At 38.4% G+C, this 24,426-nt stretch overlaps 1 protein-coding gene across 4 annotated transcripts in view; it reads left to right on the top strand.

Moving 5' to 3' along the window:
* PAK1 (p21 (RAC1) activated kinase 1) overlaps nucleotides 1-24,426 on the top strand; it is a 122,800-nt gene that overhangs the window by 45,559 nt on the left and 52,815 nt on the right. Inside the window, exons 1-2 of one of the 4 annotated variants that reach the window (XM_074372720.1) lie at nucleotides 4,048-4,462; nucleotides 21,785-21,992. In XM_074372720.1, the coding sequence (XP_074228821.1) occupies nucleotides 21,803-21,992 (190 nt within the window). In that variant the 5' untranslated portion in view covers nucleotides 4,048-4,462; nucleotides 21,785-21,802. Of the gene's footprint in view, nucleotides 1-4,047; nucleotides 4,463-21,781; nucleotides 21,993-24,426 lie in introns of those variants that run through there. The other 3 variants (XM_074372718.1, XM_074372721.1, XM_074372717.1) reach the window with 3 other exon arrangements.

Below are 24,426 nucleotides of genomic sequence, written 5' to 3'. Positions count from 1 at the left end.
TTTTCACTTAGCAGTATACATTTAGGGTTTTTTCTAGGTCTTTTTTTTGGCTTGATAGTTCATTGAATAATATGCTACTGTGTAGATATTTATCTCTTTATCTATTGAAGGATATCTTGGTTACTTCTGAATTTTGACAATTATGAATAAGGCTGCAGTAAATATTTGTGGAGAGGTTTTTATGTAGACATAAATTTTCAACTCATTTTGATAAATATCTAGGAGTGCAACTGCTAGATTATATGGTATTTACGCCTATCTTTAGCTTTGTAAGAAACTGCCAAACTCTCAAAGTGGCTGTACTGTTTTACATTCCCTCAGCAGTGAATGAGAATTCTTGTTGCTCCACACTCTCACCAACATTTGGTGTTATCAGTGTTTTTGGTTTTAGCCATTCTGGGATGTATGTATTGGTATTTCATTGTTGTTTTAATTTGCAAGTCCCTAATCGCATATGATGTTGATTACCTTTTCATGTGTTTTTTTTGCCATCTCTGTATCTTCTTTGGTGAGGTATCTGTTCAGATCTTTTGTCCATTTTTTGATTGGGTTGTTTGTTTTCTTATTATTTCTTTTTACTGAAGTATATTCAGTTTACAGTATGTCAATTTCTGGTGCACAGCATAATGTTTCACATATATTCTTCATATTCTTTTTCATTATAGGTTACTACAAGATATTAGACATAGTTCTCTGTGCTATACAGGAAAAACTAGTTGTTTATCTATTTTATATATAGTAGTTAATATTTGCAAATCTCGAGCTCCCAATTTATCCCTTCCCATCTCCTTTCTCCCCAGTAACCATAAGTTTGTTTACTATGTCAGTGACTCTGTTTATTTGTAGATAAGTTCACTAGTATCTTCTTCTTCTTTTTTTTTTTTTTTTAGATTCCACATATGAGTGATATCATGTGATATTTTTCTTTCTCTTTCTGGCTTACTTCACTTAGAATGATGATCTCCAAGTCCATTTGTGTTGCTGCAAATGGCATTATTTTATTCTTTTTCATGGCCGAGTAGTATTCCATTGTATAAATATACCACAACTTCCGTATCCAGTCATCTGTCAGTGGACATTTAGGTTGTTTCCCTGTCATGGCTATTGTAAAGAGTGCTGCTATGAACATTGGGGTGCATGTATCTCTTCAAATTAGAAGTCCCTCAAGATATATGCCCAGGAGGGGGATTGATGGCTCATACGGTAAGTCTAGTTTTAGTTTTTTGAGGAATCTCCATACTGTTTTCCATAGTGGCTGCGCCAAATTACATTCCCACCAACAATGTAGGACGGTTCCCTTTTCTCCACAGCCTCTCCAGCATTTGTCATTTGTGGACTTTTGAATGATGGCGATTCTGACTGGTGTGAGGTGATACCTCACTGTAGTTTTGATTTGCATTTCTCTGATAATTAGCCATATTGAACATTTTTTCATGTGCCTATTGGCCCTTTATATGTCTTGGAGAATTGCTTGTTTAGTTCTTCTTCCCATTTTTGGATTTTTTTTTAATTAAGTTGTATGAGTTGTTTGTATATTCTGGTAATTAAGCCCTTATCAGTCACATCAATTTTCTCCCAGTCCATAGGTTGTCTTTTTGTTTTGTTTATAGTTTCCTTTGCTGTTCAAAAGCTTATAAATTTAATTAGATTCCATTTGTTTATTTTTGCTTTTATTTCTATTGCCTGCATAGACGCCCTAGGAGAACATTGCTAAGATTTATGTCAAAGAATGTTTTGCTTATGTTTTCTTCTAGGAGGCTTATCATGTCTTGTCTTATGTTTAAGTCTTTAAGCCATTTTGAGTTTATTTTTGTGTATAATGTAAGGGAGTCTTCTATTTCATTGACTTACATGTGACTTTCCTATTGCTGTAGCTTTATATTAAGTCTTCAAGTCAGATAGTATTAGTCCTCTGATAGACACCTATATATAACTGTAGTTATATCCTTAGAGATATGTTGCTTAGGCTACGTCCCAGAACAATTGAGTCATAGTCTCTGCTATATATTCACTATATATTCTTAAAGCTTCCCAGGTAATTTTGATGCACAGTGGGAGTTGAAAACCATCATACTAGAACTACCATAAGCTCGCTGAGGGTGTGGTCCTGTTTGATGATGTGTCTGTCTCTGGTGGCTTGTATACGATGCTTAAATAGTTATTGAATGAACAAAGTATTAAAGAGAACTGAAAATATTTATCCTAGAGAAGAGAAAAGCGCATGGCCTTGATAGATGTGCATATACACATATCTGAAGACCTTTAATATGACTTGGCATTGAAGGATGTTTTCTGAGTGCTCCAGGAGGCAGAATTGGAAGTTTACAGAGGGGCACCTGGCTGAATATTAGGAAGCACTGTCTCATAGTGCAAGTTGCAAGGGAGCTTTCTGTTCCTGAATGTGTTCCAGCAGAGCCTATCTGTAAGAGGGGCTGCTGGATGGGTTGGGAAGTTGGATAAGAGCAGATGCTATAATTTGGTTATTCATCATTATTTTGAAAAACTGACCAAGGTTGAGGACTCTTTCTTGATCTTATCTTATTCATACATTGAGATGAAGGGTAAGGTTGAAAGGTCAAAAGAACATCGTAAAACTACTTTGAAGCTGATTTCTCATAGTGCAGCAGATACCCTACTCTATATTATTGAGCAGTTCTCTCTATATTGGGAGGAGAGTCTTCAAGAAATTCCCTATTTCCACTAAATTTGAGACTTCTGGTAGTTAGAATAGCACAAGTACTCAGGGTCTGGGAGGGATGAAAGATACTTAACAGAAGAGCTCTTTCTGTCCTCATGGAATTCTTTCCCTACATTCTTCTATAATTAGATTACTTTCGATACATTGAATGGCGGTGTAGACATCTGTCAGGGAAGATGGCTAAATACCATAAAATCTCTCTAGCACATGTCAATCATTGATCAGACATGATACTGATTACCTGCTCTTTGGCAGGCAGTATGGAGAGGGATATGGCAGTTGATATAAAGATGACTGACATGACAGAAAGCACAAGTTAAGAGTCAGACCAAAGTTGGGGTGACTCGACCATTTACCAGCTGTGAGATCTTGAGGAAGTCACTACCTTCTCTCATCCATCACCTCCTGTCTTTCAACAAGTTCTGCTGCTGCTTCTTCCAAGCTGTGTCTTTAGAATAATGCTTGTTTCTTTTCATTTCTTCTTCCAATTACTAGTCTAAGTCATTGCCATCTTCTCTTGCTTGGAGCTCTGAAAAGAATCTACTAATTTGTTTTCTTGTTTCCATAACCCTCCCCTCTGTTCTCCATTCAGCAGTGATCCTTTAAAAATATAGATTAGAGCTTTTCATTCTGCCTATAACCTTCCAAAGCTTTCCTATTGCTAAAACCTAGAACAGAACCCAAACTCCTGGTAATAACCTGCAAGAGACCCTGCATAATCTGACTCCTGGCATATCTCTCAAGAGCAGGGCATAGAGGGGTAGTATTACCTCTTAGGGAGCATTTGGAAATGTGTGAAGTGTTTTTTTTTTTTTTTTTTAATAGTTTCAGTCATTGGGGGGGCACTGCTATCATTTAGGAGGTCTGGGCCAGGGTTATAAATTTTCTGTAATGCGTTGCTCTGCTCAGGGGCCATTACATTGCCTATTACATTGCCTGATTCACAGTATGTGTTTAAGAAATACATATTGTACAAAGCCATATTCTTCCTGGACCTCACTTTTGACGTATATAAATTGGAAGTGTGTCTACTTCATAAACTGAGATAGACATAAAATTTTGTAAAGCACCTGGTACACAATGGCACTTAATAAATGGTAGCTGCTGCTGAATTTTCTTTGCTTAGAAGCCCCTGTAAGCGGCTGATGTTTTCCCTGGGGCATTAGAATTAAAACCTGACACCTGTGTTGGAGGCGGTGGTTGAGTGGGAAGAGATCTTTTCCTGAGGCCTGATCTGTTAGAATGCTAGGTTTGAGGTGAGCTGTCCGGAGTTCAGACCCAGCTGGAGAAACTAAGGCACAGGGAGCTCTGGTTTTCTTCCTTGACTCTGGGACTCACCCAGGAAGCTCTGACAGCCCCTGGAAAGCCTGGATTCAGTGAGAGACTACCCGCTGCTGAAGACTAGTTTGGAGAAAATAGCTGAGGAGATGGGAATGTAGTTGTCTCCCCTTCCCTCGGCGCTTCTGCTTCTTTGCAGAAAGGAGAAGCGCGGTTTCCTCCCGCCTCCTTCCCTCCCTTATTTCCCCGCCCCTTCTGCTTCGCCAACCCCAAAGCAGAGCCTTCGCTGCGCCCTGCGAGGGCGGGAGCGTGCTGCTCCCCGGAGCCAGAGCTGGGGCAGCTGAGCTGCTGGGAGCCCGGCCCCAACTGAGTAGAACAGCAGCACGGGTGGAGCCAGGGCGTTGCGCGGCCCTCCAGGCGTGATAGAGGTGCGGCTCTGCGGCAAAAACCTTAGGCAGAGATGCCGGGGCCGACTCCCTCCACCAGGTAAGGCTACCATCCTGGGCGGTGCTGGGGAGGGGGCTTTTCTGCTGGCTTCCGGTGACGCGGGTCCGGTAGATTTAGGATCTCTTCCCCTAAGAGACCCTAAATGCGAGAAGGGATTTAGGGTGGAACACTCAGATGAGCCCACCCAGGGTTAGGCCAGCACTGGAATCAGAGCTCTGGCTAGGGAAGGGTATGAAGGGGAAGCTGATTTGGGGGCAGTTTGCTCTGCCACAGGAGCCTTGTTCCTTTGCAAGCACCCTTCTGCTTGGTGGCTAGGGTGATCCTTTCATCTGCCTTGGATTAGCTGCTGGCCTTCTGGGACCATAGGGCTTTTCTCTTGGGTGCTGGGGAGGGGAATTATAAGTGACTCGCTAAGAGGTGGAGTAAACTGAGAGATAGGAGACCTAGGGTCGTGAGACTGGTCCTGTTCAGGCAGCCTCTGTGGACCTTAGTTTCCTTATCTGTGCAATGAAGGGCTTGACATTTTGTTTGTGACTCTGGCTTTCTCAGGCTATTAGACTGTTTTTGGACAGGTGAGCTGGTAAAAGCCCTAGAACAGATTATAGAAATACTTCTGTCAACACTAGGAGACAGATAAACTTGGGAAGCAGATCCTGGTATCCTGTCTTGTAGCCCTGTGGATGGCATCTTGCTGGGCTGCTCAGGACCCAGTGACTTAAAGGACAAGGCAGAGGTTGAGAATGCTGATTATTTTAGTGTTGAGTGTAGATATTTTGAGTAGGGAGGTGGAGCTGGGAAGAAGCAGGTCAAGGTATGTTAATGGTTTTTCTCCAGACTGCTCAATTCTTGGATACTTGGGCATAAAGCTGCTTTAAACTTGGCTGTCTTATCTGGAGCCTCCTCCTTACTCTGCCAAGCTAATGATAGACCTTGGGGGCTATGTAATGTCTTAATCACTATAATTCTTTCCTTTTTGATCATCTGGGACCAAGAAACACATGTCAGGCCTCATGCTAACCTACCTTGATTATTTTGGACCTCTTTTTTCCAGTCAGTTTTTCTATGACCCACCTCCTTATCTCTGTCTCCCCACTTTCCTTTCTACTTCCTACTTCTCATCATTTTTCCTGTCCTGCTTCCTACGTAACTTTTCTCCCATCCCCACTTTCTCCCTTCTTCTTGCTCCCCTCATACTTCCCTTCCTTATCCTTTCTTCTTCATAGCCAGTTTTTCCTTCCCTCTTTTGGATCCTTCTTTTCTTGGTTAGGCTTTCTTCTCTTTTCCTCTTAGATTTTTTTGGTTAAACTTTTCCATTATTAGTAGGTTACTGGTTTGCAGGGACCTTTGCTAGTGTTTGTGAGGTCCAAATACTCTGTTTCCTCCCTAACTCCCTTACTTTCAGCTTTTGCCTACAAATTTTATCTTCCCCAAGTGCCAGTCTCTCTTCTTACTGCCTCTGTGCCTTGCTTTGGGCCCTCAAATAAGCATTCTTCCTAGATTTGTCCCCCACCTCCTTCCTGGGGTTTAGTGGGTGGGCATCAGCAGGCAATAGGGAGTAAGCAAGGTGGGAAGCGGAGGGCTTGCAAACTAGAGTGGGAGGAGAGCAAGAGTGTCCAGAGGCTCAGACATTGTTTGAGGAATGAAGACTCTTTGGCAGCTCTGAAGCCTTGCGGACCTGGAGGTAAATAAGCAGACCTGTGAGCCTAGGGAAGAAGAAGAGGATAGCGGTAGTCGGATAGAGGGAGAGAAGAAGTCCTGAGGGAGAAGAATAGTGCTCTTTTAAAGAAGAAAGTGAACTGGGTAAGATAGGGGTTATTTTGTGGGTAGAGGTAGGTGTGCTGGAAACACTATAGTCAGGGAAAGAGGATCATTTAGGTTAATTTTCCTCTGAAGACTAACTTTTTGGGTTGGTTTGTTTCTTCTCAGCAAACTTTTCTTGAGCAGTGTCCTCTAGGAGAGCAAGAGGGGAAACAGAGATAAGAAGATAAGATGGTTGTTATCCTGGTACTCACTGTCTAGACGAAAAGCTTTGAATATGGCATCTATTCATCACCAGACATTCTCTGGATCATCTAGTCTATGTTAGTTGTGGTGCCAGGTGTTGGGGATACAAAAATGGAAATTGGACTCAGTTGCTGCCTTCCAGTGCAAGTCAAGGAGTATGGGAATCTAAAACCGCATGTGATAAGTATATGTGATAAAAGAGAAGCATAAGGGACTGTGATAACACAGGATGGAATTTTTTAAAATTAAAGAATAGTGGATTTACAATGTTGTGTTAATTTCTGGTATACAGCATAGTTATTCAGTTATACTGAATATTCTTTTTCATTATAGGCCATTAAAAGGTATTGAATATAGTTCCCTGTGCTATACAGTAGGACCTTGTTTATCTATTTAACATATAGTAGTTAGTGTCTGCACATTGAGGAGGAACCTTTTGATTCAGTAAGAAAGTAGAAGAGCTGGGGGCTAAACTCAAGACTTCTCTAAAGGTGATATCTATTCTCTTATACTGTGTTATCTTCTAACCCTGTATGTACATATAGTGTACAAAGAGTTTTCTTATGTTGTATTTTCTATCTATCTGTTGGGCTAGACTTTAGGTACTGCTGAAGTGAAAAAAGAACAGTTCCATGTGGTAGGTCACTATGCCATTTCCAAACTCATTACCTTGGAAAGGAAACAGACTTGGTCCCTGTTAACTTCACTTGGCTCTAGGCCACTTGGGTGACTCGGTGCTGTCTATGAATCATTTGCTCTCGTTCTCCCCTTTTGCACCCCTCAATTTTCTTAAATTCAATTTCTGGCAGACTAGAATCCAGAGACCAGATGGAGCTAGGTTAGGCATTTTATTTCCATTGGCCTCTGTAAAATAGGAATTTAACACCTCATAGGGTTGGTGAAGATCAAATGAAATAATGAATGTGTGAAACTGCTTTGTAAACTGTGAAGTGCTGTACAGATGTTACTGTTGTTGTTCCTGAATGTATTTTCAGCCATGAAAAATGGTCAGATGCTGCAGCCTGGGAGAAATGCCTAGGGTTGCTTTCTGACTAGTTTAAAACTGAGCCTCAATCCTTAAAGGAAAAGAGGGGGCTAGAAAGAGTATGATTTAGAGACTGGTAATTTGGACCCCATGCTGAAAACTGGGGTCAAGAAGTTTAGTGTTTTCCTTAAAATCAAAACAAATAGTAGGTGGCAAGTATAAAAGGAATTTTTTTAGTGACGTCTTGAACTACAGAGCGTGCACGCGCGCACACACACACACACACACAAAGAGGAAAAGAGGAAGAAAGGGGGAGGGATTCAACACCAGACTGACTTCAGTTCAAATTTTGGTTTACTACTTACTAACTACTTGGTTTTTAATCTTTCTAATATTCATATATAAAATGGAAGATATTTATACATACCTTAAAAGGTTATTATAAAGCTTGAAAATCATTATATATTAGAAAAGAAAAAATATATAGTAGGCACTTAAAAGCTATATTTATTTTATCCTGCAAAAATAAACTTTGAATTTACCTTAAGAAAATCTTGACTTCTGGCCTGGTAAGGGCCCCTTCTTTTGGATTCATGTAGCTCTTATGTGCTTCCTCTTACCATTCATAGTGGCACTTACCCTGTCGAACTGTCATTGTGGTTTATGTATGCCTCTCCTATTAGCATGTGAATATTTTGGGGACACAGAGGGTTTAGTAAATCTTGGTGTCTACTCTTACTGAGCCCTATTTAGTTGTTAGATATACATTGGTAAACACAACAGAAATAGTGTTCTTTCTTGAATCTTACTGTTTATTGAGGGAAATGTGTAATAAGTAAGTGAATATAATTAAAATTTATGGTAGACGCTGTGAAATCCAAGAGTTTCATTTGTTCTTGTCAGGTTTAAGTTCCTTAAGAGAAATGCAGGTGGATTGTCTAACAGATGGTTATTAGTCTGAAAGAGCTTTTGGGCTAAAGATAGAAACTTGGGCATCATCAACATATAGATAATCTGTAAAACCATGGGAATAGATGTTCATCTGGGGCAGAGTGTAGTGCATGAGGAAAGGAGGTTCCTAGCATTGGACATGTTGTGGATAGCTAGTGAAGGAAGAGCCTGCAAAGGAGATACAGGTAGATAGAAAGAAGGAAAGCCAGGTGAATGTGCTTCTGCAGAAGCCAAGAAAATAGAGCCTTCGAAAGAGAAGGGAGGTCAGTTACGTGGAATGCTGCTGAGAGGTTGGGTAGGGTGAGGACACAATAGTGACCATTTGATTTGGCAACAGGGAAGTGACTGGTAGTCTCGACAAGACTACTTTTGGTGAAATAGTAGGGTGGTAGTTGGCAAATAGAAGGCGAGGAAGTGGAGCTAGTGTAAGTAGACAATTCTTTTGAAAAGCTGTGTTATGGAGGGGAACAAAGAAATGAATGGTGTTTGGAGGAGGATGTGGGTGTAAAAAGGGGTGTGTGTGTGTATGAGTGTCTTTGAATAGAAGACACTATAGCATGTTTATATTCACCCAATATTCTCAGCTCAGGCCAAAAATTTAGAGATCATCTTGATCTTTCCTTTTTTCTCACACTGTGTATTCAACCTCTAAATAAGCCATTTGCCTCTACCTTCAAAATATCTGCCCTTGCAATACTTCTCTTTGCCTATTGCAATACATTTAGGCCACCATTAGTTCTCATATGAGTTATTGTAATAACTTCTTAATAGTCTCTCTGCTTTTTCTTTGCTCCCCTGAAGTCAGTTCTCTGCAGCCAGAGTGGTCTATTTAAAACATAAATCAGATCACTGCTCAAAATTCTCAAAATTTATTGTGGCATATAAAGTCCTACATAATCTGAGTTCTGGGTACATCTCTAATCTTAGTCTCCTACCACATTTCTCCTGTTCACTTAACTTTTGTCTTGTTGGCTTTTTTGCTGTTCAGTACACCCCAAAATTCTCATCTAGGACATTTGTACTTACTGCTCCCTCTGCTTAACAGTGCTTCCAGATATTACTATGATTTACTGTCTCATTTCATTCAGGTCTTAAGTGTCTCTTCCTCAGAGAAGCCTATCCTGAGGTATGTAAGCTCTTATGTACCATCCCCAGCTCTGTCCCTTCTGCATTCACATGTACTACTCTTTAATTTTCATTATGAACTTGACATTGTATATTTGTTTGCTTATTTCTTTGTGTGCTTCTCTTGCTAGTCTATAAGTCTGCAAACCCACAAACACAGGGACTTTGTCTTATTCAGCTAGTTTAGTATTGGTACATTGTAGATGTTAAATAAATACTTGTTGTATGACTGAGTGTGTGTGTGTGTGTGTGTGTGTGTATGGTGGGGGGTAGAGAGGGAGAGAGAGAGATAAAGAGATATTAATGTAACTGAAGGAGATCATTCCAGGTGAGAGGGAGTAAAAGTGAAGGAATGGAAGGAAAAGAGAGAATGAGAGAAAGGCTTTTGATGGGAGAGGGGACACCTTCTTCATTGTAACTGGGTGTTTCAGGTACAGGGAAGCATATAGATTTGGGAGTGGGAAGATAGAGTTCTGCAAAGATTTCTGTTTTCTCATTGAAAGTTGGCTCATTGGCTAAGGAAAGGGGTGAATGAGAAGCCCGGTTGATGCCCATTTGTGGCAAGGTAATCATAAGTATTGGGAGAATGATAATTTTCAAGCTAAAGCAGTTAGCCAGGTAATGTTCTCTAGGATATTTAGCTCTTTTAGTATAGAGACAGTTTGGAGAGAGTTGAACTCAACTGTGCCGAAGCTGGGATTTTGCCAACTGAATTTTGGAAAGGGAAAGAAGGAGGTTGATTGTTTTTGTTTTTGTTTTTGTTTTTGTTTTTATCAGATTTGTTTAGTTTATGTATGTACAGTGAATGTCTATTATAAGCCACCTTATCCTACAGATTTTAACGAGAGTCAGTCATTGTCCACAGTTAATATCTTAAGTCTCAGTTTGCTGGCCTTTACCCCAGCATTCATAGGCTTCTGTGGTAATATGACTTGATACTGCTGATAATTTCGGCACATTGTAATATATTTATTAGATGGTAAATTCTCATTTTCTTTTCTTTCTTTTTTTAAATTATAAATAAATATAACATAAAGGTTGCCATCTTACATGCACCCCAAGTTTCATACCAGCACTCTTCACAATAGCCAAGACAGGGAAACAACCTAAATGTCCACTGACAGATGACTGGATAAAGAAGTTCTGGTCTGTTTATACAATGGAATACTACTCAGCTATAAAAAAGAATAAAATAATGCTATTTGCTGCAACATGGATGGAATTAGAGATCATCATTCTAAGTAAAGTAAGCCAGAAAGAGAAAGAAAAATACCATGTTATCACTTACATGTGGAATCTAAAAAAATGACACAAATGAACTTATTTACAAAACAGAAGCAGCCTCACAGACATAGAAAACAAACTTATGGTTACCAGAGAGGGGAAAGGGAGTGGAGAGGGATAAATCAGGAGTTCAGAATTTGCAGATACTGACTACTGTATGTAAAATAGATAAACAACAAGGTCCTGCTGTATAGTATAGGGAACTATATTCAAAACCTTGTAATAGTCCATAGTGAAAAAGAATATGAATATATATATTTATTTATATACACACACACACACACACACACACACAACTAAATCACTGTTATACACAAGAAACTAACACAACATTGTAAATCAACTATACTTCAATTAAAAAAAAAGTTACCATCTTAAGCATTTTTAAGTATACAGTTCAGTGGTATTAAATACATTATTGTGCAACCATCACCATCATTCATCCCCATAACTCTTTTAGTCTTGTAAAACTGAAACTCTATATCTATTGAGCAACAACTTCCCATTCTTCCCTCAGCCCCTGGAAACCACCATTATACTTTTTGCCTTTATGATTTTGACTACTCTAAGTACCTCATATAAGTGGAATCATACAGTATTTGTATTTTTGTAATTGGCTTCTTTCACTGAGCATCCTCAAGATTCATCAATGTTGTAGCATACTGCAGAATTTCATTTCTTTTCTGAAAAATATTCTATTGTATGTGTATACCACAGTTTGCTTATCTTTTTATTTATTGGTGAACACTTGGGTTGCTTCCACATCTTAGCTATTGTGAATAATGCTGTTATGAACATGGGTATACATACAGTTCTTTAAGACCCTGCTTTCAATATTTTTGGGTATATACCCAGAAGTGGAATTTCTGGATTATATGGTAATTCTACAGTATTTTTAATTTTTTGAGGAACTGCTTGCTCTACTGTTTTCCATAGTGGCTGCGCCATTTCCATCTTACATTTCTACCAATAGTGCACGAGCATTCCGGTTTCTCCATCCTCACCAACACTTGTTTTTTCTTTTTCTTTTTTTTTTTGATAGTAGCCATACTAATGGATGCAAGATAGTATTTTATTGTAGGTTTGACTTGGACTACCTTAATAGTTAGTAATGTTGATTTCCCTAATGATTAGTGATGTTGGGGGCATTTTTTTCATGTGCTTATTGGCCATTCTTATGTCTTTTTTGGAGAAATATCTGTTCAAATCCTTAATCCATATTTGACTTGGGTTTTTTGTTTTTTTGTTGTTGAGTTTTAGAGGTTTGATGCTTTTTATTTATTTAATTTTTGTGTATATGTTTTTATTGAAATATAGTCAGTTTACAATGTGTTAATTTCTGGTATACAGCATGATACTTCAATCATACATGAACATACATATATTTGTTTTCATATTCTTTATCACCACAAGTTACTACAAGATATTGAATATAATTCCCTGTGCTATACAGTATGAACTTGTTATTTATCTATTTTACATATATTAGTTAGTATCTGCAAATCTTCAACTCCCAATTTATCCCTTCCAACCTGCTTCCACCATGGTAACCATAAGTTTGTTTTCTATGTCTGTGAGTCTGTTTCTGTTTTGTAAGTAAGTTCATCTTTTTTTTTTCATATTTCATATATAAGTGATGTCATACGGTATTTTTCTTTCTCTTTCTGGCTTATTTTACTTAGAATGACAATCGCTAAGTCCATCCATGTTGCTGCATGTTTGAGTGTGTTTTGATGTTTGAGTGATTTTGACAGGCTATGGTTAGGGAAAAAAAGATGTGAAGGCAGCAGAGACTAACAGATAGTTGATTGGGGCTCAAAATAAAGTCTAGGAATTGTGGTGGAAGTTCCTGAGCAAGTGAGCTGCATGGATAGGAGGTTGTATTTGGAGTATATATGATTCGTTCTGAATATTGGGGTCAATGAACATTTGGTGATAAGGTCCAAGGTATGATCATGGGAGTATTATGACCTAACTTCGACCATAGGTCAGCAAGTGAAATGGTCAGTGTTGGAAGCGTCATCATTGTGGTTATTGAAGTCACCTGGAATGACACCTGAGGGTACAGAAGAAGACTGATCTAGGAACAAAAGCCTTTGAGTGGGGTATCCAGGAAGTGGGTATTAGGCAACAGGGAAGTGTGATAGCAGTCAGTGGAGGCTACTCAAAGCAATAGAGGTTTCACAAGAAGAAAAAGGAGTGGCTTGGAAATGGCACTGAAAATTCAGGACCCCACTAATAGGCTGGGTATAAAAGAGAAGACAGTCTCCAGCTGGGAGGGCTGCTGGAGAAATCCCTTTCTTAGGAGGTAGCCAAATTTCTTTTAAGGCAAGGAGATGAGTGAAATTAGCCCATGACAAATGGGAAGTTCCAGAGGAAGTAGTGGAGGGGATCCAGAGTCGGGAAAGGGGTGAGGAATTTGGTCAGATTAGAAGGCATACAGAAGAGATTGGTATGCGAGTTTGGGTGATCAAGGATGACTGAAGTAAATGAACACTGGAAACTTGACTAACTTAGTCCTGATTCTCTTTTAGAGGAGAGAGGGCAGTCCATTTTCAAGGTATAATTCCTAACATTTCTGAGAGATTATGTTCATCTGAGGCAGTGTGGGAAATCATAGGGTATTTTCAGGCAGATTGACTGAAGGGTCATCTATTTAGGAGACATGATTCCAGTGTTTCTTGGGAGGTTAAACCAGGTGGCCTTATTGGTTCTTTCAGCCCTCAGATTGTATGAGCCTCAGGTTTAGTGATGATTTTCTCAGTGCAGGCCATTCATGGAGAGGGATGGAGGTTTGAAGCTTAAATTTGAATTTTATTCCTAACTGTTGGGAATAGCTTACTTGGGGCTGCAGGTCAGGAGTTTCCCGAGATGGTGGAAGGAGGATTATGAGACCTTTAGTGCTGGTTTCTGCAAGTCACTCTAGTGACTATCTGCAGGGGTAGTAGGAGTGAGGAAGATGTGTAGTATGATTGGTGGGAGGAGGAGAGGGTGAACGTACAGGGTTAGTCTAAGTGAATTTAAATTCTCTGACTCCAAATCTCTGCCTTTTCTGTTTCACTTTGCTGCTTCTCATTCCTCTCCAATTGCAGGAAGTTTTTCAGGTACAGCCCTTTGTTCATTGTCTCAAATTGTAATTAGAGGGGAATGAGTATTTTTAAGAGAATCAGAATAATCAGAGACTAGTCATATCCTCAATATTTCTTTGAGTGATCTTAGGTAAATTGCATACACCTATGGGTTTCATGTTCAAACTATGAAATAAAGCTTTAGAACTAGCTGATTCTTCCAGATCCTTTCAGCTCCTATGTTTTTCTCCTCTAAACCAGACTGCCTTAGTCAGTGAACCTTTACTAATTATCTAGTTGTGCCAAGTCTGTGCTGGGTGAGACTTGGGGACATAGAGATTAATCAGACTCAGTTTTGTCCCTTACTTGCTCATGGTCTGATGAGGTTGATATGATGAAATATGGAACCTGCTGCATTGAATTATGTATAAAATGCTATTAAATTTGAGGGAAGGTAGAAGTAGGAGGGCTTGTGTGAAGGTTTCATAGAGGAAGTGAGTCAAGCTGGGTCTTGAAGAATGAGTAGGAGTTTGCATAACATACAACTTGGGACATTTTAGGCAGAGAGAATGGTGTGGGCAAATGTAGGGGTATGAAAGCAGATTGAGCTGGAATGACAAATTTAGGGAATAGAAGAGATGAAACTGGATAGATGAGTAAGGGGTGAGAACAGATATTTATTGAATCTCTGTTTTGTGCCAGGCAGCATGCTAGGTGCTTTTGTATACGCTTTTTAATTCTCATGATAACTCTATAAAGTAGATAGTCTTACTTGTATTTTACAAAAGAGGAAACTGAGGGTCCAAAATTAAAGTAGCTTTCCTAACAGCCCAGAAACAGCTTCCCGTTTTCCTCCCTGCTAGTTGCTTTCTTGTTGTAAACCAGTGTAAGTGGCTGGAGGCTACATGGCGGGAGTGTCTTTGACTTGTCAGAAGGACATCCCTCAGCAAATTCAAGACTACAGCATTCCAGACTCCTGCCAACGAAAACGTCCTGGCAAGATTTAATTAAAGATCAAATTCTCATAACCAGGTGTCAAGGGCATGCAGTACTCCCCAGTCTTGGGTGGGGTGTTGGTCATGCCAGTCTCAGCCGCTCGGGTTGCTGAAACTGAGAAATGTGATTAATATTTGAAATAGGTTTAATTTCTTTTTTTCCTTTCTCTTCTTCAATTAAACAATGGCCTGAGGCATTGTTAGAGGTTATCTAGTACATCACTTTGCTTCTAGAGTGAACAGTGAGGTGTGGTGTAGTGGAAAAAGAGGTGATTCTATAGTCGCACAGACTTCTTCATTCAGGTCCCTGCCTCTGCTGCCCACTAGCTGTCTGACCCTGGGTGATGGGCAGCGTCTCTTGAGATTTTACTTCTTTTGACTTGCTCACTGTTTTATCCCCAGTACCTAGCACAGCCTGGCAAACAGTAAGTTGAGGAATAAATATTTGCATGAATGAATGAGAAAAATGATGCCAACCAAATAGATTTCCAAGTTTTCTTGTAAGCTCCACTAATGTTAGTGGTTATTAAAATATCAGCCTCAAGTGATGGGCTGGAATTCTATTTGTAAAGATGGTTAGTCCAGGAGGTTCTATGGGGATACTTTTAAAAGAATTTTAGCAACTCTGTTAGGCAATTTTGAGGACTCTCCTAAACTCCCAAGTCCCACTGTGTGACCTTAAGGGATCACAGACTCCTCAGTGCACATGGATGACAGCTGGTCCCCTCCTCCAGGCAACACCTCTTTTCTCATTGTCCTCTCTCAGCCTTTTTAAATCAACAATGTCATCTTTTATTTTTATTGTGGAACATTCATTGTACAGATCTAGAACTGCTTAAAATGGACCATTTTTTGACTGGTGCTGTGTATGTGTTGCAGAAAAGAAGAGGCCCTCTGTGATCACTATGTCCTACTTTTCCACCTTCATGTTGCATTCTTCCACACTGTACTCTCACACTTCTGTTGTTCCTATGATCTGGGATATACTTACCATCATTGTCCTCTATCAAAATCATTAATTTATTTATTGTCTGTTTTCCTTGGTCAAGGTAGTATACCAATGCCTGGGCCTATCCCAGACCAATTAAAATCAGAGTTCAAGCAGTGGTATTCCGTCTCCCCCCTTTTTTATTAGGAAAATCTCAAATGTACAGCAAAATGGAAAGAATTATAGTGAATAACTGTATAACCACTCCCTAGATTTTTCTACCATTAACATTTTTATATACTTGCTTCATCAGATCCATTATATATCAACATGTATATCACATCCCTATGCTCAACATTAATATATCTTATTTAAAAAAATTTTTTTTCACAGTGAATTGCAGATATTAATATACTTCCCCAAAGTACTTCAGCTGATGTTTTACAAAGCATCTAGGAAATTCTAATAGTCCAGAGTCGAGGACCACTAGTCTGATCTGTTTATTCTTTAAGCCCCGTTTGTTTCTTTTCTTTTCTTTTCTTTTCTCTTCTCTTTCTTTCTTTGTTATCGAGTAATAGTCAGTTTACAATGTTGTGTCAATTTCTGGTGTACAGCACAATTTTTCAGTCATACACGAATATACATATATTCATTTTCATATTCTTTTTCACCATGAGCTACTACAAGATCTTGAATATATTTCCCTGTGCTATACAGTATCAACTTGTTTATCTATTAAGCCCCGATTCTTAATACCAGTTCTATGAAGCCTCACTAATCACCTCAGTTCAGTATATACTTTCCTTTCTGTTTATTCTGACATTTTACTACTTGTACTGTTTATAGCACTCTTCACAATTGTCCTGACATTGTGGTTTTTTAGGTCCTGTCTATCTTGCTTACCAGACTGTGAGAACCTCTAGAGTTGGGATCATCACTTATTCATTTATCTATCTCTGTAGCTCTGGTTTCTAGCATAGCACCTTACATGTAAGTACTCAATAAAAATTTATTGATTTGAAATGTAGTTGGATGAAGAACCTGCAACTACGGTAAAAGGTGTACATAACTTTCAGCACATCAACACATGGTCGATTTGAGGACCAAGAAATTGTCTTCTCTAGTGCTTAGCTCATGGCAGATATTTAGTAAATATCATTCTTAAATCCAGCCCAAATGTGTTTATACATTTTTATATTTGCCCTTGGCTGCATTTGACTGGCCTAAACCTAGATCAGAAGTAGCATAGTTCAGGTCAGAAAAGGTACAAACAGGCTAGAATTACCTCAAGTATAGTTGGAAAATCCTTTGGCAGAGAGTTTGGAGATGTGGGTTTCTGTCCCCTCCTTTAAATTTCTGTGTGATCTCAGGAAATTTCCTTCTGCTTTTTGGACCTCTGTATTCTACCTGTTATGTGAGGGGAATTAGTTTAGATGACCTCTAAGATTGCTTCTTGCTTTGATGTTATACGCATCTTAAAATCTTTAGTTGTTTTGGCTATGTTTTACACTAGTGGCTGTGGAATCCAGATATGATAAAGTGGAAAGAAATAGTTGTTGGTGAACACACTCCTTCCCCTGAATCCGTTTGATTTTATTCAATGTGTGAAGTACCTTGCACATAATGCCTACTTGTAAAGTATTTTCCTTCCCTTTTTCTACAATAGCATTAATAGCTTTATATATTTTATAGCATGCTTTATGCTTTTTACAGAAAAAGAGACACAAATAACTTCCCATTCTTGGTTGCCTTTTGACCAGTATCTGTCTAGGGACTCCGTAGTGGGAAACAACAATTTGCAACTCATAGGTAAAGAGACTTCTATTTAGGACCATGGCTAGTAAATAGCAGAGTCAGGATTTAAACTCAGGTCTCATGATTTTAACTCCAGTAATTTTTTTAAAAACTGTATTACCCTGCCAACGATCCTGCATTTATTACAGAGTTATTCAATTGATTTATAATTAACACTTCATTATAATTAGTTGCTTATAGATTATTAGGCACCTTGAGCCTCTGCGGCATTGGTAAAACATGGTCTTTCTGTTGTATCAGTTTGTTGTCTAGGATGGATAAAAGGGTGCCATCTGAACTATCATTCTAAATGTTGGCCTTGGGCCTAGTTTATACACAGCATGTCAGAAGGCATTGGCTTGTCATCCTCCCAAATCTTTGGCCTGCAGAGACTGTTAGAAGATTTAAGATATATTTGGTCACCTTATTCAAGAGTTGAGTGTATTTCTTTTTTTCTTTGTCAGGATTGAAGTTTTGGACTTGTTTTCCTATAAACAAAGTTTAAGACAGTGTACATTTTAAAATGTGCTGATTACTGTGCTAGGTATAGATGGACAAAATGACCTGTGAGTGGATCTATGAAATGTAAAGAGAGTAAACACTTGTGGAGAAACCATAGTAAAGGGCGGTTGAAGGGCTGCAGGGAAACTGGAAAGTAGTATAGAAACAGTTAAGTCCAAGTAAATTCAAAGGGAAGGATCAAGAAGGCACAAAATTGTGTTTTATGAGTATAGTTGAAGGTACTGGCATTGTTTAGTATTGAAAAAATAGAGTTGGGAGGTCTTGAAAGATGATTTCAAGTATCTAAAGTTCTGTCTGGGGAAGAGGCAGTAGACTTTTCTGAGTAGCCCTGAGACAGGATTTAGGAGTAATAGATGGAAGTCATATTTGTTTGTTTGCTTATTTACTTGTTCTTTTAGTTGTTCATTTGTTTGTTCATTTCTTCAACAGATCTTTATTGATTACCTATTCTGTGCCAGGCCTGGTGTTGGGGATTGTGAAATGATTGAACTTTTCTCTTGAGTTTATAGTCTTAAGCCTGGCAGGGAAGGACAGTATGGGGAGAGACAAATGTATAAACAAATAATTGCAATGTAGTGTGAGAAGATAAAACTTAGTATAAGTGATAACTGTCTAAATGAGGTCACCAAAGATAGAATAGGCTGACTTTTGAGACTAGATTTCCTGTCACTGGTGATCTAGGCTGAAATGTGGTACAGAGGATTCGAATATTGTATTCCAACAACCGATTTTAGGTTTTAATAATTTGGAATTTTTTGAAAGTGGAGATGTACCACCTAGAATTCTCCAAGCACAGTGGAAGAATTGGGAAATGAAGAAAAGCTTGTGTCAGAAAGGTTTATAAAGTCTTTCTTGGTATAATCCTGAGCTGTGGTCTTGAAGAGGAGTTACATTCAATGAAACTGTTGGCTGAAGGGACCCAAGAGGCGAGAAAGGGCCTGCTTATGGTATCAGGTGGCTGCAGGGAGTATAAATTTGGAACTGGCAATCTGGAGTGGGAAGGTACACTTGAGAACTGAGCCAGTAGAAATTCTCTTTTGGGGAGCTGAGGGACTTGAGTTGGGGCTGGGAGGGAAAGCAAAGACAAAGCTGCAAAGTGAAACTGGAAGAAATGGATAAAAAGCACACCACCCAGAGAATTAATCTAGATTAATAAGATTGGCCTTGTTACTTGATTTCTTTTGTCCAAAAAGAGAACTAAGGAGCTATTGGTTTGCCAGGGGTAGGTCAGGATCATTTATATAAACAGATGAAGTTTTATTTTGGCCTTGAAAGATGAGTAAGATTTTCATCTGTAGGGGGAGAGAAATCATTGACAGGAAGCACTGGGGGCTGGGCTGGGGCAAGAGGAGGGCAAGAGACTACTTGGCAAATTTGGGAGAACAGAGAGATTTCTGAAGTGTAGTTTGAATGTAGGCTATGTCCAGATGTAGTGGCTTAGTTTGGAAGGCAGTTCAGTATCAATCAGATTGTGAAGGACCTTAAAATTTCATCTGTACTGAACTCCTTAAAGGCAAGGTAAATATCCCTGTCAACTTTTGAGTAATAAAAATATTTATTGACTCCACTGTGAGTTAGATACTGTACTGGCTCTTTTGGATTGCAAAGGTGACAAAATTGTGCCCGACCTTTGGGGAACATTCTGGCTCCTGATGAAGATAATTATAACATAGTAAAAATAAATGTGAAAGTCTGGAAATATACCCTTTGCCTTGGGATCTGGAGGAGAGGACCCTAACTTCTCAAAGGTGAAAACAATTCCAAAGGGCTTCATAGAAGAAGTAGCAGTGGAAGGGGAGGGAAATTGTCATTCTAAGCAGAGGGAATAGCATGTGCAAAGGAATAGAAATGTGAATGCTACAGTATATTTGAAGACCTTGGAGAAGTTGGGTGTAGCTAGAATGTAAGGGGAGTTAGAAAGAAAGGTAGTAGTGGGAAGTGAGGTTGATGGGTGGGGTAGGTTAAATAATGGTAGGGCCTTCAAAAGCAAGCCAAGGAACTTTAGCTTTTATTCTGAGATGTTAATGAAGGGTTTTAAGTAGAGGAGTGGTGTACTTTAAGATCATTGATGGCATGTGGAGAAAGGTTTAGGGAAAGAAATGAATGCAGGGGATCATTTAGTCCTTTATTAGAAAATGTTAAAAAAAAAAAAAAAAGAAAAACTTCTATGTATTTTGTTCATAACATTTAAGTATTTGACTTCTAAAACAGTGGTATTCAATTCCGGCAGGCATTGGGATCTAAATTTTAAAGTTACCAATTTTTTTTAAGTGAAAGCAAGTTTATTTAGAAAGATACACAATCCATAGGCAGTGCGGTCTGTCTCACTCAGAAGGCAAAACAGCTTAGGAGATACATACGCCATAGGCAGAAGGTGGGCCTTCTCAGAAAGGTGAGACGGAGAGAGTTTGAGAGGTATGGGGTGTTTAGTTTAAACGTGAAAGTGTTGCACAGTCCATAGACAGAGTGTGGACTGCCTCAGAAGGCAAGAGAGAGAGAGAGAGAGAGCGCGACCACGAGGTGCGGAGTTGTTAGGTTTTATGGACTTGGTAATAAAATTACAGAATTTTGATCTTAACACCTACCTATACTAAATCAAAGTTTATGGAGGTCAAACAAGGACATCTATATTTCTAAAAAGCTCTTGGTGATTATTACACTGTTTTTCTTTTTTTTTTTTTAATTAGAAAATTTAGCCTCCAAAGCATTTTGTGTTTGACTCCAAGGAGCTTACATTCTAAAAAGTCATGGTTAAAGATATAATTTCCATTGTAGCATGGAAGAATAATGAGAAACTTTATTAACTCTGGGTACATTCATATTTATCCGTTGTCCAGAACACTTGTTTAAAGTAATATCATCTGTTTTCACTAAAACTGTTAGTACCTTATGATAGAGATTTCCACCCCTCCTTTTTAAAAAGATTTTATTCCTTTTATTTTCCAGAAGCATTGTAGATTGCCTATATAGAAGGAGGTTAAATTTTAGTGGAAGGAGATACTGGAGAGCTGATACAGACCAGGGGTCAGCAAGCTTTTTCTGTAAAGGACTAGATAGTAAATATTTTTAGATTTGTGGACAAGCTAATTGTTTTAGGTGTGGTGCAACTACTCAGTTTTGCCATTGGAATGTGCAAGAAGCCATAAGCAATATGTGAATGAATGGGTGTGACTGGGTTCCAGTAAAACTATTTATAAAACCAGCAGCTTTACTGACCCTTGGTATAGTGATACAGTCCCTTCCAGAGAAGGCATGATTTTTCCTAAGGTTACAAAATTAGAATTGCAATGTGGAATGCTGTTAGCAGTTTTATTTAATCTTTATATGAATGAATAAATGGAATCCAAATGGTTAAGGAATTTCTCTTAAGCTAGTAAGCAGCATTGGGGTTAATACTCAGTTTAGCTGGGCCAAATTTTTGCCTTTTTAACCACATCATGATGGTTTTTTTTGTGATGCCTTAGATAGAAGAATACAGGGAAAAGCAAGAACATTGAGAATTTCTAGCAGTGCTTGGCACAGAGTAGGTATTACATTTTTGAATATTGACAGAATACGATAGCAGTAATCATAGTATGCAGTGGAATGGCTTGAGGTGGGTCCTGGAGAAGAGATTGTATAATTTGGATTCTTTAAAAATTTTCAGCACATATGTCTTTTTGCTCAAAAATAATAAAAGAGTTATGTTCTTTTTGATTTCAGTAGCTGCTGGTGGTGGTGACAATGTCAAATAACGGCCTAGACATTCAAGACAAACCCCCAGCCCCTCCGATGAGAAACACCAGCACTATGATTGGAGCTGGCAGTAAAGATGCTGGAACCTTGAACCACGGTTCCAAACCTCTACCTCCAAACCCAGAGGAGAAGAAAAAGAAGGACCGATTTTACCGATCCATCTTACCTGGAGATAAAAGTATAGTATTTCATTTCTTTCTCGCCATTTGTATGCTTAAATTTTTTTTTTTTTTGTCAGCTGAATAAAGGATTTGTCCCTTCCTTGACTTAATTCTCATTAAATATTTTCCTTGTCTTTTTTTCCTGAAGTGGCTGAAGTCAAATGGAAAATAGACCCATTTTTAAACTCTATTAACTATATCTGAGCAAAATTCTAGGAAAATAATTATGCTTTTGCCATATTTTGGTCAATCTGAAGCCATATATTTACTTACTTTTTAAGTTCTTAAACTGTTTATGAACTGACAAAATATAAGTGATACTGAAATATCTTTGTTCAGACATGTTTTTTTCCCCCAACTAGTTTCATTTGAAATGTCTTCTTTCCAGATTCTTGATTGCCCCTCCTTATTCATATGTCCTGATCTTAAACCCAGATTTGGGGATTAAATATCAGTAAGAAAGACAAATAATAGCTGAGAAAAGGAAGTTGAGAAAAGGAAGCAGGACTTAACATTAGTTCATTAAGAATAAGTCATACTAAGCTGGGGCTCATTTCCTTTTTACTGATTAAATTTCTAGAATAATCAGGATTTCAGCAGTGTCTGATAAAAGCCACTGAGATCCTATGGACAAGATTGTGAAATAGAGTTTTAGATGTCCACATGGATAAATGACTTTTGTTCAACCCTCCAAATATCTAAGTGGCTGTTAATATGAAGTAAAGTTGTCTGTCATGCTTACAGGGCTTTGTTCTTGTGGCATGCTGAAGAAACTGACCTTTTATCTTTAAATAGCTATTTGAGCTTCTGATTTAGGTGGACCTGGTTCAAATCCTGGAATCATCACTTACAAGCTCTTTAACCTTAGGTATGTCAGTTACCTCCTTTGACTTTTAGTTTTCTATCTCCAAGAAAGATGGGGCTTATCTATCTCTAAAATTGGGATAATATCTCACAGGGTTGTTGTGTGAAGATTACATGCAAAGTTCCTAATACAGTACCTACTGCACAGTCGACACTGAAACATTAGTACCCTTTCTCCCACTCCTTTGTTGAAACTGGGAGACATAACTAGTAGACTACATAATAAATGAGAATTGGGATTCCGAAACAGTAGACCAAATATACCAAGTACAGTGGTAAATTGCAGAACATAACTTACATTGCAGAAAAATGTAACTGCATAAATACAGACCAGGGGAGATGGTAGATAATAGTATCATTAACCAAATAGGGAACACAGGAAGAGGAACAAGTCAGAAGTTGGTGATTGGAGTGCAGGGAAGATGATGACTTTAAACACACTGCATTTGCAGTAAAAAGATAATTTTAGACACTGCTTTTGAGTTGTCTTGACACAGAAATGTTTAATAGAGAGTGATCTTACATATAGGTAATGATTGTTGAATAACTGAAATGAGAACTATTGAGGACTTTTATTGAGTACATTGGACATGTATCTTTGTGTTTACCCTTTTCTACTCCACCTTCATTGTGATCTCTTTTGGGGTCTAGATAGAAGAGATATATGGAAGTTGCTTCACTTTTGTTTTCTGGCTAATTCACTTATGTAGTAGCTGCCAACTTTCTAGATACAGGGGCTATGTGATGTTACTCTACTATAGAATCTTCTCCCACATATATAACCACTTTGTTTATACCTCAGTCTAGGTGTGTGCTCATTTTTAATACTGTGCTTCATCAATCATAATTCTTGATCTCTATAAATAAGTAGGCCTTCACCCTGAGTTTCTACATGTAGTAAAGAGGACTTTTAAAATTAAAAAAAAAAAGTTGGAATTGTTCTTGCTGGCAAACCAGGAGGATAATGAATTCCCACCCAATAAGCATCATCAAAAGTTAAAGTTTTGTGCTTCAGAGGACACCATCAAGAAAGTGAAAAGATAACCCGCAGAATGGTAGAAAAATTTCCCAAATCGTATAACTAATAAAGGACTTATATAAAAAATATAAAAAGAGCTGTTACAACTCAGTAGAAAAGGAAAACATAATTAAAGAATGGGCAAAAGATTCAAATAGACATTTCTCCAGAGAGGATATACAGATGACGAAGAAGCAAATGAAAAGATGCACAAAGTTATTAACCATCAGGGAAATGCAAATCACAACCACAATGAGATACCACTATAAACCCACTAGGATGGCTGTAATAAAAAACACATAATAACAAGTGTTGACAAGAATGTGGAGAAATTGGAACCCTCATATATTGCTGATGGGAGTGTAAGATTGTGCAGCCACTGTAGGAAAGTCTGGCAGTTCCTCAAAAGGTTAAATATAGAGTTACCATATGACTGAGAAATGAAAACATAACCACACAGAAACTCGTACATGAATGTTTACAGCAGCATTATTGATAATAGCCAAAAAATGGGAATGACTTAAATATCCATCAGCTGATGAATGGATAAATAAAATGTATATCTGTAC

The sequence above is a fragment of the Camelus bactrianus genome, chromosome 10 (assembly GCF_048773025.1).
Source record: "Camelus bactrianus isolate YW-2024 breed Bactrian camel chromosome 10, ASM4877302v1, whole genome shotgun sequence".
NCBI classification, from domain to species: Eukaryota; Metazoa; Chordata; class Mammalia; order Artiodactyla; family Camelidae; genus Camelus; species Camelus bactrianus.
Note: the sequence above shows the minus strand (reverse complement) of the source record. Positions and strands in the feature narration are given on the sequence as shown.